This window comes from Canis lupus, chromosome 7 (assembly GCF_011100685.1).
Source record: "Canis lupus familiaris isolate Mischka breed German Shepherd chromosome 7, alternate assembly UU_Cfam_GSD_1.0, whole genome shotgun sequence".
Lineage (NCBI taxonomy): Eukaryota > Metazoa > Chordata > Mammalia > Carnivora > Canidae > Canis > Canis lupus.
This window is the reverse complement of record NC_049228.1, coordinates 58,040,753-58,055,551: the sequence shown is the minus strand read 5'-3', so window position 1 is coordinate 58,055,551 and position 14,799 is coordinate 58,040,753. Positions and strand designations below refer to the sequence as shown.

Genomic DNA, 14,799 nt, shown 5'->3' with positions numbered 1-14,799 from the left:
TAATTAAAAGCGCACAAAGTTTATCTTCTTCACTAAGCAACCTACCTTTTCAAAAACTTATAAATGAAAAGGAATACAAGAGGAACGATGTCGTCTGATTATTATCAGGGATGTGGTCTTGCAATGCATTATTTATATATTTCAAATATCCAAGGCACCCTATAACTGTTTACGTTAATTTTATTCCTAATTATTTTCAATTATTTCTAATTATTTTTTTGATTGTATTTCAATTATTTTTAACTGTATTCTTAACTATTCTTAATAGTTGCTTATCTTGATGGTTTTCTTCTTTAGATGTGTATTACTTTCAATAAAATATATTATTACTTAACACCAACATTTCACTTAGTTCAATCTACCCACATATATGCAGGCTAAAAATAAATGCTCTTCTAGAAGTTAGTTTTCAGGGGATTTTTGTGTTTCATTTTGCTTTTCAGTTTTAATTGCAACCCTGAAGAAAAGCCAACTGGATTCTTTTTCAGTGTGGTCAGGACTGGCTTTTGTACTTCCATACCATGATTAATTTATTATTCATCTGGGACCTTCCTATTAAACTTTGTCTTCAGCCTGTGAACTTTTCTTTCAGCCTCCAACAAAGGATTTCATTGCTTTTGGAATTGAGGTGTGTCTAAGTTTTTACCTGGGAGCAAAAGTGATGCAAGCGTTTCTGGTGAGACCAATCCTTGGTTTAGGGTGGGGAGGAGTCGCATAACAGACCATCTATAGACTCCAAGAGGCAGAGTCTCTAGCAAAGGGCTTTTCTTAGACATATGCAGACAGTTGGAAGGATCCAAGCAGCAGCTTCCTTGGATTCGTCCAGCAGGGAAATCAGAGAAAATGACTTGGCTCCTGTTCAGAACATCAGGGGCTCTGGCCATTTTAATGGTAAGTCCAATTTTTTTTTTTTTCAAATCATCACAACTTTCTCTGTTTCCTTCCTTGTTTGATCATACTATATTTGATTGCTGAATCCGTATTATATGTTCTAAAAGGACTGCAGTGGAAATAAATATTAGAATAAAATCATAAAGATTATCAACCTCCTCCTTTTGCTGTTTTTTTAATGTTGTATTTTACACAGAAAAATAAACCAGAGAGAAGTAGAATTTGAAAGTCAGTATTTAGCATTTCTTTAGTTAATGAACTAAATAATCCTGGTCTTAGATCTATTTTCCACAAGGCCTTCACTTTCTTCAACATAATGCTTTTATTCATCTTTCCAAAACACGAACTAAAACACATGAAAGAGAACCAGGTCTATTTTCCAAGGTTACATATCTCTTAAGCATGTGGCTAAGAAGTGTACATGCCTGGTCTTGATACCGGACATGTTTTTAAAATAGACCATTGAATTAAAATCAAAGCAATGTTTGACTGTAGGGAAGTTGACAGGATTATTAGGAAAACTATGGTCAGCCATTACGTTAAAAAATATCCCAACTTTGGGGGAAAAAAGACATACAACATTTTAGAGGCCATTTTATTTTCAGGAGAATAACACTTCTGTTCATTGAGGGGCACCTGCGTGGTTCAGTGGGTTAAGCGTCTGCCTTCAGCTCAGGTCATGATCCCAGAGTCCTGGGATCAAGTCCCACATCTGACTCCCCGCTCAGCGGAGAGCCTGCTTTATCCTTTCCCCGTGCCTGCCACTATCCCTACTTGTGTTCTCTCTCTCTCTCACAAATAAATAAATAAAATCTTTTCTAAAAAGGAGAAAATTACATACTGTTATCTAAAAGAGAAGTGAAATCTGAGGAGCTGACTGGTTTGTTCCTTAACTATGTTGTTTTGTGAAGAAAAAAAAAAGCCACAACTTTATCAGTTACATTAGGATATAAAATAGTGATATATACCATAAGTGAATTTTTTTAAAATCCTAATACTAATTCCCACTTCATAATAAACTGAGTTGACCTAGGCACCAGTTTCCCTCATCTCCTCATCTAAAAAGTTGAAATGATAATTGGACTTCAAGAAGTTGCAGGGAGATAGATCTTCAGAGAGAACTTTCTAAAAATTAAAGGTGTCTAAAATTAGAATAGGCTGCCTCATGAGCCAGAGTTTCCCAGGTTGCCCTCTCAGGACAACATTTAAGCAGAAAATTGTTATCTTCCCTTCTGTTAGAGTCTATTTTCATCATAACAATGTAACTAATTGTTTTGGTTGTCTAATGACTTTATTTGAGCTAAAAACATTCCAAAGAGAAATGAGACAGTTGTATGACATTCCCACCTTTCCAGATGGTAATTTCTAGGACTAAATCTCAGAGAACCTGATAATCCACATGTCCAAACCAATGACCAACTTGGAAAGCTATGGCAAGGGTGGCGGGGTTATCAGAAGGTGTCATAAGAACACAGAATTGGGGATCCCTGGGTGGCGCAGAGGTTTGGCGCCTGCCTTTGGCCCAGGGCGCGATCCTGGAGACCCGAGATTGAGTCCCACGTCGGGCTCCCGGTGCATGGAGCCTGCTTCTCCCTCTGTCTGTGTCTCTACCTCTCTCTTTCTCTCTCTCTGTGTGACTATCATAAATAAATAAATAAAAATTAAAAAAAAAAAAGAACACAGAATTGGACCACCACAAGCTTAGGGGAGCTCTCTTCTCTGCTTCGACACAGATCATTCTCAAGAACCTCTCTGGTTCTAGAGTGACCATTACATCATTTTACTAAGGGCTGTTTCATCCATCTTCATATCCCTAATGCTTCCTATGATCTCTCTCTCTTACAGTGGACACACAATTGTTTAAAAAATAGATAGATGAAGCCTCTCTATACTATAACCTCCCATAGTGTCTCTATAATGCTACTCATGAAGGAAAGTATGAAAAGGAAGACATTTTCCTCCCCTTGGAAAAATTTTACACACACACAAGCTATTTAAACAACAATATAACTTCATACATAATTAATTAAACTGAATGGTCTAGACCCGTTCTGTCCAGTATGGCAGCCACAGGCCACATGTGGCTAATAGCCACTTAAAATGTGGTTGGTCTGAGATGAAATGTGTTGTTAAATGTAAAATATACATCATATTTTGAAGACTTTGTATGAAAAAAAGAATGTAAAATGTCAGTGTAGTTATGTTGACTACAATGTAGTTATGTTGACTACAAAATGATAGTATTTTGAATATATTGGATAAAAGATATGTTGTTAAAATTAATTTCACCTCTTTAAGCTTTTTAAATAGATGAATACTAGAACATTTAAAATTACGTATTTGGCTCACATGTATAGTTCTTATTGTTATTTCTATGGGACAGTGCTTGTCTATCATTAATGCTGTTTGTGTAATGTAGTATCAGTTAAGAGTGAGGTTGACAAACAAGGCTCCATGGACTAGGTGAGATTTTAGCTGTTTTTTGATTAGCATGAATGGGCCAAAGGGGGATATCCTCAGTTGTCAGACCAGCATGAGCAAAGGAAAGCACAATTACAGCATTTGCCTAGGGGCAACGGACATACTGGTTTGGCTAGAATGACAGTTTGCATTGGACATGAGTTGGAAAGGTAGATGACAGATTGAAAAGTACATTCTGTGAAGGCTAATGAAATTCCTTTAGAAGTGGGGATTCACCCCAAGTTTTGAAATAGTGTGGTAAGGGGAAAAAAATCAATGTTTTTAAAAGCATTGTGGAGTGGGAATGTACATCTTTTGTTGTCGAAGGGTGAGGTCTGAAAGTTGGAAGACATATTTAGAGGTGCTGAATTGGAATTCCATCATCCTATGACCATAGAAGGGTTGCCTAGAGAAGCTAGTTATGACAGCAAAGTCACAGGCTTCAATCTATGCCTGTATGACTGACTCCAGGCCTTATTTTCTGAACTATCAAATGACAATAATCACAGCCTTCTGCCACAGTAAGAATAAAGAAGCAACATGTGTGTTGAGACGCCTGGGTGGCTCAGTTGGTTAAGCCAACTTGAGCTGACTCTTGGTTTCAGCTCAGGTACCTGAAATCAAGCCTTACATTGGGATCTCCACTCAGTGAGGAGTCTGCTTCTCTCCTTCTCCCTCTCCTCCTGCTTACATTCTCTTTCTCTCTCTCTCTCAAATAAAGAAATAAATACATCTTTAAAAAAAAAAAAAAAGCAGCAACATGTGCAAACAAGTGCTCTGGAAAATATAAAGTGTTTTCTAAGACTCCTATCATTTGCAGTATTTACATTAGTAATACAGGTTATTCTTGGTAACTTCTTAAAATTCTACCTTACTATTTTAAGTAACCACCACCACCAGTTTCAATAAGTCAAGAGAGGATCTATATTTTTTCTTGAGTGAAAGAGCATATCAAACTATATCTTACATTTGCATAATAGTGGGTGTGAGAAAATAACACTTTCAAACTTGGAGCATTACTCAAAATTTCAACTGTTTTGTCCAATTACTTGAAAGATGAAGTCATGGGGAACACCTACATATAGTAAAAAAAAATTAAAAAAAATGTAATAGTGACCAGTGTCCTGTGCATATTTGATCCATTTCACACATTAAAAAATAAACATTTTGGGGAAAAATTTGTGATTGAAAAATACTTATCAGGGCATCTGGGCAGAGTTTGTCTCCAGCTCAGGTCATGATCCCAAGGTCTTAGGATCGAGACTCATGTGGTGCTCCCTGCTCAGCAGGGGGCCTGCTTCTCCTTCTCCCCTGTTCTGTTCCTTCTGCTTGTGCGCTCTCTCTCTCTCTCAAATAAATAAAATCTTAAAAAAAGAAAAATATTTATCTTCGGAGGTTTAACCTTTTAAAAATGTCTATCCTCAAAGGAGATCATTGTTCAATGTTTTACAGTCCACAAAATCCGCAAGTTTGTCATATAACACTTCTATTAGCATATGGACAATGAGCTATTTCATTTCATGTTACTATATTATGTAAAAGTTTACTTACTACAAAACTAATAGTGATACTTGAAATCCAAAGATTTTTAAAGCACAAAGTTTTAAGGAAATTAGTAGTGTTGGTTTAGTGCTGGGGAAAAAAAGAGTAGTTTAAATATCAAGTTCTGTGTTAGAATGTTTTCTAAACATAGTAGAACTATTTCCAACCACCTTCTTCTATAGAACATACAAAAAGGAAAATTTTTGATAAAGAATTGTAAGTAAATGGTCCAATTTTTTTAACTGAAGTGTAATTGATGTATGATATCCTATTAGTTTCAGGTGTACCTCATAGTGATTCGATATTTTTATGCATTACAAAATTATCCTCATGATTAGTCCAATACCATACAGTTGCTACAATATCATTGACTATATTCCTTATGCTGTACATTACATTCCCATAACTTACTCATTTTATAACCAGAAGCCTATACCTCTAAATATCCTTTGCCTATATTACCTGTCCCCTAATCCCTCCTCTCGCTGGTAACCAAAAGGTTATTTTCTGTATCTATAAGTCTCTGTCTGTTTTATTTTGTCTGTTTATTTGTTTTGCTTTTTAGATTCCATATATAAGTAAATCACATGGTACTTGTTTTTCTCTGTTTGACTTATTTCACTTAGCATAATACCTTCTAGGTCCATCTATGTTGTCACAAATAGCAAGATTTCATTCCTTTTTATGGCTGAGTAATATTTCATTGCATGAGCATGCATGTATGTGTGTGTAATGTATATGTAATATATATGTATATATTACACCTTCTATATCCATTCATCTATTGATGGACACTTAGGTTGATTCTATATCTTGGCTATTGCAAATAATGCTGCAGTGAATATAGGGGTACATTTATCTCTTTGAATTGATGTTTTCATTTTCCTTAGATAAATACACAGAAATGGAATTGCTGAATTATATAGTACTTCTATTTTTAATTTTTTGAGAAACGTCTATACTGTTTTCCATAGTGGCCATATCAATTTATATTCCCGCCAAACTGGGGGTTTCCTTTTCCCCACATCCTTGCCAACTCGTGTCATTTTTTATCTTTTTGGTTATAGCCAATGTGATATGTGTGAGGTGTGAGATGATATCGCCTGCATTTCCCTGATGATTAGTGATACTGAGCATCTTTTCATGCCTGTTGGCTATCTGGATGTCTTCTCTGGAAATGCCTATTCAAATCTTCTGCCTGTTTTTTGATTGGGGTTTTGTTTATACAAAGTTGTGTAGGTTCTTTATAATGTATTGGGTATTAATCCCTTATCAGACACATGACTTGCAAATATCTTCCTCCATTCAATAGGCTGACTTTTTATTTCATTGGTGGTTTCCTTCACTGTGCATAAGCTTTTTAGTTTGATGTAGTCCCATCTGTTTTTTTTAGTTTTTGTTCCCTTGGCCTGAGGAGACTGCTCCAAAAAAATATTGCTGAGATAAATGTCAAGAGCTCACTGCCTATGTTTTCTTCTGGGAGTTTTGCGTTTTCAGTTCTCACATTCAAGTCTTTAATCCATTCGAATTTATTTTTGCATATGGTGTAAGTTGGTGGTCCAGTTTCATTATTTTTCATGTAGCTGTCCAATTTTTCCCATACCATTTGTGAAAGAGACTGTCTTTCTTGCCTCCTTCATTATGGATTCACTGACCATATATGTGTGGGTTTGTTTCTGGGCTCTATTCGATTGATCTATGTGTCTATTTTTATGCCATTACTATACTGTTTACTATAGTTTGGTAGTACAGTTTGAAGTCAGGGAATGTGATACCTCCAGGTTTGTTCTTTTTCAAGATTGCTTTGGCTATTTGGGGTCTTGTGAGGTTTCACAAAAATTTCAAGATTCTTTGTTCTAGTTCTGTGAAAAATGTAAATGGCCCAAATTATTAATAGAAGGAAAATCTTTGCAGTATCTTTCCTTCTCTTGATTGATGAAACAATTCAGTTTCCAGGGCTAATAAATATGTGAAAATAAACGTGCTCCTGAAATTCTCCAAATGTTAAGATTCTAAATTCAGAATAAACTTGACAAGCAATTCTGGCCAGTCTTGCCTGATTGGGCAAATGTCAGGAAAGATATAATTACATCTTCCAATTACCACTCCCAATTGCATAATACCTGAAACCGGTTTTCATTTGGAGCCAGAACATTTAGTGTCCCATGTGGTTTCTCATAAACCTCCTAGCCTTTGGCTCTTCATTTCCAGTTAAGAGTCAGGCTGATAGCCTAAGGTAAGGACTTGTTTTGGGAAGTTCATCACAAGAAAATTATATGGATAACTGGTTATTGTCCATAATTATACTATGAATAATTGAACCCACCTAATATGCACATTTTTCTTACACGGCCACTGCACAGCTGATGAGGCTGTTAAATACTGCAAAACTCCAGAAGATACATTCACATAAACTACAATGTCAACAGTACCCCCCTTAAGTTGTGCACGGAGGAACCCACACAACTGTACAGTAGAATGCTGGTTCTTGACTCTTTCTGATGTGCCTTGATGTGAATAATAATAATAAAAGGTCACTTCATATTAAAGTGACTCTCATATCTTTTTTTAAAGTTTGGTGACAGGGCTCACTTTGGAAGCACATACACGAAAGTTTCGTGACAGAAGTGATTAACACTTATTAAGCACTTACTGTGAACTAGTGTTCATCTATGTGCTTTAGACCTATTAATTCATTTAGTCTTCACAACAAACCTATAAGGTAAGTAGAATTATTATCCCTGTTTTACAGATTGGGAAATTGAAAGATTAAGTAATGTTCCTAAATTATACAACCAGTAAGTGGTGGGACTGGGATTTAAGATCTGGTATCCAATTCTGAATTACTACATTTGACTATATCCTACACAGCATTTAAATTTAAAATAGGCATTTACATTTCAGAATACCCAATTTGTTGAGAATATCTAGTATTTGTTTTCCTTAGCATTTCTATCATGATATGAGGCTTAACTTTCTGAATTAATTGAGTTTACTCTTAAATCAGTTATTGAAAATTGGATTGTCCAAAATTAAATAGTAATTTCTAAGTAATTAAATATATATCATTTTGGTTCAATAAAGGAATTTGTCCTGAAATATAAAGCTTATTAGAATGTTTTGGGGATTTTACATTTTAATTTTAAAAAGCCTGTTATATATATGTGTATGTATATATATAGAGAGAGAAACTACATATACATACATATATGCTATGAGATACCATAACAGACAAATCACTCATTTTTATATATATTGTTTTCCAAAAATAGTTAATAAAAATCATCTTTAAAACTTATAATGATATCTTTGAATCACCTAATTCACTTTACAAATTTCCCAGAAGGGAGTGGATGTGATCTACTCCTATCCCATTCTAGAGATGAAAAAGAGCTACCCTAGACTAGCTAGCACTACTTCCGTGGATCTCATGCATAATCTTAGAGTCTATCCCTGGCTTCCATTTCTTCATCCATAGAATAGTCTATAATAGTAGTATCTCCAACAGATAGGTACTATAAGTATTAAATGAGATAATAAATTTAAAGGTCTATAAACAGCAACTGATACAAAAATCATAATAAACTTTAGCTACTAATATTACTCTAATTCTTTTTCTTCTGATTTATTTTTCACAATCTTTTCCCTACCAGATTCTCGTCACATCAGATAATCAGTAGGTCAGCAAATATTGGTTAAATATCTGCTGAGGAAAAGGTTATATCAATTACAAGAAACAAATAACATAGACATACTGATTTGGAAAGCTTACAATTCTCTTGGCTTAACATCATAATGCATATAAAACAATAAGAAATAGTAAACTGTGGCAAACCTTTATGGGTTAAACTGCATGGTACAAAATATGTGTTGAAAAAACTCAGAAAAGAAGACGAGTAAGGGGCAGCCCCGGTGGCACAGTGGTTTAGCACTGCCTGCAGCCCAGGGCATGATCCTGGAGACCTGGGATCGAGTCCCACATCGGGCTCCCTGCATGGGGCCTGCTTCTCCCTCTGCCTGTGTCTCTGCCTCTCTCTCTCTCCCTCTGTGTCTCTCATGAATAAATTTTAAAAAATAAAATCTTTAAAAAATAAAAAAAAATGGAAAAAAAAAGACGAGTAAGGACAGCTTCATGGCAATTGTTGGAACTTGAACTGATCTTAAAAAATGAGAAATATTTAAGTGGGTAAAGGGGAGGTATCAACTTACCAGTTTGAATGGCTAAACTCAAAATGACAAGAAATAAAAAGTGTTTACAAGGATGTGTGGGGAAAAAACCCTTGTATACTGGTGGTGTGAGTTGAAATCGGTACAGCCTCTGTGGAAAACAGCATGGAGGTTCCTCAAAAAATTAAAAATAGAATTACCATATGATCCAATAATTCCACTATTGGATATCTACTCAAAAACACTTAGTCATAAAGATATATGCATCCCCATGCTTATTTCAGCATCATTTATAATAACCAACATATCGAGTCAACTTAAGTGTCCATCAATAGATGAATGGTTAAGGACAATGTAATGGAATATTACACATCCATGAAAAAGGATGGGCTCATGCTATCTGAGACAACACAGATGGACCTAGAGGGTATTATGCTAAGTGAAATAAGTCAGACTGAGAAAGCCCAATACCTTACAATTCCACTCATAAGTGGAATCCAAAAGAAAAAGAAAAGAAAAGAAAGAAAAGAAAAGAAAAGAAAGAAAAGAAAAGAAAAAAGAAAAGAAAAGAAAGAAAAGAAAAGAAAAGAAAAGAAAAGAAAAGAAAAGAAAAGAAAAGAAAAGAAAAGAAAAAAGAAAAAAAAGAAAAGAAAAGAACAAAAAGTGGAATCAGACCTATCAATACAGACTGATGGTTGCCAGAGGGGAGAATAGTAAGGGGTTAAGCAAAATGAGTGAAAGTGGGTGGGAGATAATATAGGCTTCCAGGTATGGAATGAATCAGTTACAGACATAAAAGGCACAGCATAAAGAATAGTCAATAATAGTCAATAGTCAATAATATCGTAAGAGCAATATAACAAGACAGATGGCAGCTGTGCTTGTGGCGAACATAGCATAATGTATACACTTGTCAAATCACTCAGTTGAAACTAATATAACACTGTATGTCAACTATAGTAAAAAAAAAAAAAAAAAAAATGTACTCCAGGTAGAAAACAAGGTGGAAAGCAACACAAATGAAGGTCCCATATGTTCTTGAGAAAGTAAAGACCGTAGATGGCCTAACTTCATTTTATCCTGATTTAATTTTTTCAGATCAGTGTAAAAATTAAGCTCAACATGTAAGTTGAAATAATAGGGCAGCCTGGGTGGTTCCCCGGTTTAGCGCCGCCTTCAGCCCAGGGTGTGATCCTGGAGACCCGGGATCAAGTCTCATTTCGGGCTCCCTGCATGGAGCCTGCTTCTCCCTCCCTCTGCCTGTGTCTCTGCCTCTCTCTCTCTCTCTCTCCCCCTCTGTCATGAATAAATAAATAAAATCTTAAAAAAAAATAGGGCAGAGATTAGCAGGTCCGCATCCCACAGTAAACAGTACTTGTGATTGGAATAGCATCTCCCCATCATTTGTGTTCCACTCTCTAAATCTCACTAGTTCTGTTTCATCCTCTCCAGTGTCAAACAACTAAGAAAGTGCAGCTAACTAATAGCTTATCACAATGAAGCTCACCACTGTTTCTGAAAGTAGTTATCTCCCGTAGTTTCTGGGAAGTCTTTATAGAATAGCCAGGTAAGAAATATCTAGCAGCTGCAATTGGCTGTTAGGTACAGTTTTGCAGAATTCAATAGATTCTTTTGTATATCATTAAAATTCTGAGTCAGATTTTAAAAATTGAAAGAACTTGCTTATATTGAGAGTATTTTTTTTTTCCTGGGAAGATTTTACCCTTTGAATACTTCTCCAAATCCACTTCTTTTTAAATAGAAACAAACTACAGTATGAACAGAATTATCTTATACAGTTACTTATTTGAAGAATTCACACTTAACTTGACTTATTTAAATGTCTACAGGTGCTCATACTGGTTCATGGAGAATTGAGAATAGAGGTAAAGTATGAAAAAGTTTTCTGTAACTAAAATAATAGTTAAGTTCAAAAAATTAAAATTGTATTGGGGAAAAATAAATATTTAATGTTTAAAACTATTAAGTAATTGTGAAAATAAAATTAAAATTAACCCAATTTTAAATACCAAGAATGTATAAATATCATTATTGTACTTTATCTCATGCATTCTTTCTTCTTATTTTAAACAAATCAACAAGTTTTAAGTAAGCAGGTCCTAGGGCCCAGGGCAGTGAGATATTGTGGAATATATAAAGGAAATATAAAATACAATTAAATGCCAATATTAAATATCAGATGATTCTGTAATTGTTTTAGATATTTAATGTTTTTCTTCTTTGCTTGATGAAGTATGAGGCCAATCAAAATAGACATTCAATAGTCCTAGATACCATGAAACACAGGGGGCTCCTCAACCTAGGTGTTGATAAGCAATACTTGAAGCAAAAATTTCCAACAATGTGCATAATAAAATGAGATGCCCTTTTACATAAGACAAAGGGTCAACATGGAGAAGATGAGACTGCAATACAAGGCAGAAGGAGATACAAACGTGAATGGGTGAAATTTGCGAAACCCTGCAGAGAAAGGGAAGACAATTCCAGAAGAAATCCAATTGCCAAAGTAAGTCAAATCACAAGGGCAATGTGAGGTTTTGGAATAAACATAATAAATGTAAATTAAAATGATATGGTAACTCCATTTATCAAAATGTATCCTGGGGAGTCCATAGAACAAATGACCTGATATGTTCAACCAAAAAAATACAATAATAATAATATAGAGTGAAATGAAGGCACTATGGCTTCCAGAGTAATAAAAAATAATTAAGAGATATGTGGACCAATTTCAATCCTTATTTAGATTTGGATTCTAGCAAACAAATAGAAAAAAATATATGGATAAGACAATAAGATAAACGGTTGCAGGGGTCCATGTATTCATAATTATTAAAACTGGGTGATGAGATATATCAGGTTCATTATACTATTCTAACTTTACATATATTTGAAATTGTCCATATTAAAAAGCTTAAAATTATAATAATAAAATAATTAATAATAAGCAATTTATTTTAATACATATTTTAACACTTACTGTATAATCCCTCTTTCTATTTCTCTCCAGCTCCCCCTATTTAAACTAAAATAAATGTCTTTTTTAAAAAAATATTCTTTGTTAAAGAAAGGAGCATTTAGAAGTAGTCTTGTCAATATTAAGTATCCATGACTTTCTCTCCACCTTTTCACATCACCATGGTGGCCACAATCTGAGCAAACATTCCAAAGCCAAAATGATTAATGCATATTGGTCCATACTGGTTGGTCAATACAGTTTGAAATATTTCACATTCCTAGTATTCCTCAAAGCAAAGAGTAAGCACCATAGTGTCAGAAACAGTACATAAAATAAACAGAAAACTTAAGACTGTGAAGGTGGAGGGGCACCTTGGTGGCTCAGTGGTTGAGCGTCTGCCTTCGGCTCAAGTCTAATCCCGGGGTTCTGAGATCTAGTCCTGTATCAGGCTCCCCACAGGGAGCCTGCTTCTCCCCCTGCCTGTGTCTTTGCCTCTCTCTCTCTCTCTGTGCCTCTCATGAATAAATAAATAAGATCTTTAAAAAAAAAAAAAAAGACTATGAAGGTGGAGAAAAGGGGAAGGAAAAGGTCTGATTAATGATCACATTCACATTTTGGGTATTTGGGGCTGCAGATTACTTCAGATTTCCAAGCAACTCAGAAAATTACCTATCGAATTTCTGGAATGGGAATTGATCAACCCCCTTTTGGAATCTTTGTTGTTGACAAAAACACTGGAGAAATAAACATAACAGCCATAGTTGATCGTGAGGAAACTCCAAGCTTCCAGGTAAGTTTGTGTCCTCAATATTCAGCACCCTTACCTTCATGGCTGGTGACTTTAGAATGTGATACTCATCTACTGGTTAATTTAGAAGAGAGATCAGTGCATGAATCAATCCACCAACAAATAACAATGTTCATCCCTTTTATAAAGAGACTTCATTTATGGTTGTGCCCCGAATGACTATATCAGGAGGGTGCATGGGTAGGTACTAAAATCCAACATGCATCCTGCAAAAGATCTTCACCTTGCCATAAGACAGTACCAGTCTGGAAGAAAGGACAGCTTGCCTAACTGGCCTGCCCAGTGTGGCCATCTTTTCTTCCTTTTGTCTACTTTTTGGGGAACCATTTTCTTCTGTGCACAAAAGGTCTATACATGCCAGTAGAGGCCTCATTTCTACAAATTTTAGTAGTATGCAAACTGAGTTTATAGAGTAAATAAGTAACATTTTCCTCTTTTTTCTAGATTACGTGTCATGCTCTAAATGTCCTAGGACAAGATGTAGAGAAACCACTTATATTAACAGTTAAAATTTTAGATGTCAATGACAATGCTCCAGTATTTTCACAAAGTATATTCATGGGTGAAATTGAAGAAAATAGTGCTTCAAGTAAGTCTTTTTACAGTATCTACGACTTCTATTTTTTTATTTTAAAATATGGGACTCACTCTAGTATATCATTTTTATAAGCTAATTTATTCTCTTAGTTTCCTCAGTAGCTTTGCAGAAAAAATTCATCAATATAACTTGGGTCTTCTTTTCTAAAATTCATCAAAATAACCTGGGTCTTCCTTCCTTCCTGAGATAATTATCCATTATCCACTGCCACCATATTTCTAGGTTGCGGCCCTGTTATCGAGTCAATAGTATCTTATTGTGTGTGTGTGTGTGTATCACATGTGTACCTGGTTGTCATAAAGCTAAAGGGGGTGGCCTTAAGCAGCCTGGATGCATCAGCTAGATTTTTTTAGATTATAAAGGACAGAGATACAATTACTTAGATTATTTGTGGAAAGGGGAGAATGACAATGCCATCCATCCAAGGAAGAAATAAAGAGAAAATAGTCTCCACTCCAACACAACCATGGCTTAAGGGCAGCAGGAAGATTCTATGGAAGGCAGAACAGTTCCATCTGATCAAGAGAGACAATAAGAGATATTGCAAATACATGTAATTCATTTTTGAGCACACAGATATATTTAAGATTTTAAAAAACAAAGGTCAATTTGAAATTGTGTTGAATATTTAATGTGAAAAGAATGTCAATTCTTACATATGTTTTAATGAGCTTTTTCTGAATTTCTAGACTCACTGGTGATGATATTAAATGCCACAGACGCAGATGAACCAAACCACCTGAATTCTAAAATTGCCTTCAAAATTGTCTCTCAGGAACCTGCAGGCACACCCATGTTCCTCCTAAGCAGACACACTGGGGAAGTCCGTACTTTGACCAATTCTCTTGATAGAGAGGTAAAGCAAGGCATTTGGGAACATTCAATAGTTAAAAAAAAAAAAAAAAAAAAAAAGTGATTGTAAGAAAGCCCAGAAAGTTGACCCCATTTTACCTGCAAATGAAAGGATAAAGGAAAAGAGTTTCTCTAAATTCACCCGGGCCAGTCTAGGGAAACTGTTTGCATTTCAATAGGATTCTGATGGGGTGAGATGTGAACCTCAGAACCGTATAATCAATTGTACACTAAACAAACAAGTATTAGCATATCAGTGGGAGGTAAACTGGAGAGTAAAAGGAGGCATCACGTGTTGGCATACATTGACAGATTCCTTATATGGTGGAGGAAAAATAAATTTTTCAGATGACAGAAGAAATTTCTTTCTGGAATAAAGCCTTCTCTGATATTACACTTTTTCTTCTGACTAGATTTAATTTGACCCTGCTCCCAGAACACTAAAGAATCCTCTTTCTCTCTTTCCCATCGCCCTACCACCATAATTACCATCACCACCAC

The 14,799-nt window shown here is 35.2% G+C and overlaps 1 protein-coding gene across 1 annotated transcript in view; it reads left to right on the top strand.

Moving 5' to 3' along the window:
* The first annotated feature begins 753 nt into the window (after positions 1-753).
* The window catches only part of DSG3 (desmoglein 3), a 31,349-nt gene continuing 17,303 nt past the window's right edge, over positions 754-14,799 (top strand). The window contains 6 exon segments of the mRNA NM_001002983.1: positions 754-891; positions 10,911-10,946; positions 11,459-11,587; positions 12,675-12,830; positions 13,293-13,437; positions 14,136-14,302. Of these exon segments, the coding sequence (NP_001002983.1) occupies positions 844-891; positions 10,911-10,946; positions 11,459-11,587; positions 12,675-12,830; positions 13,293-13,437; positions 14,136-14,302 (681 nt within the window). The 5' untranslated portion in view covers positions 754-843.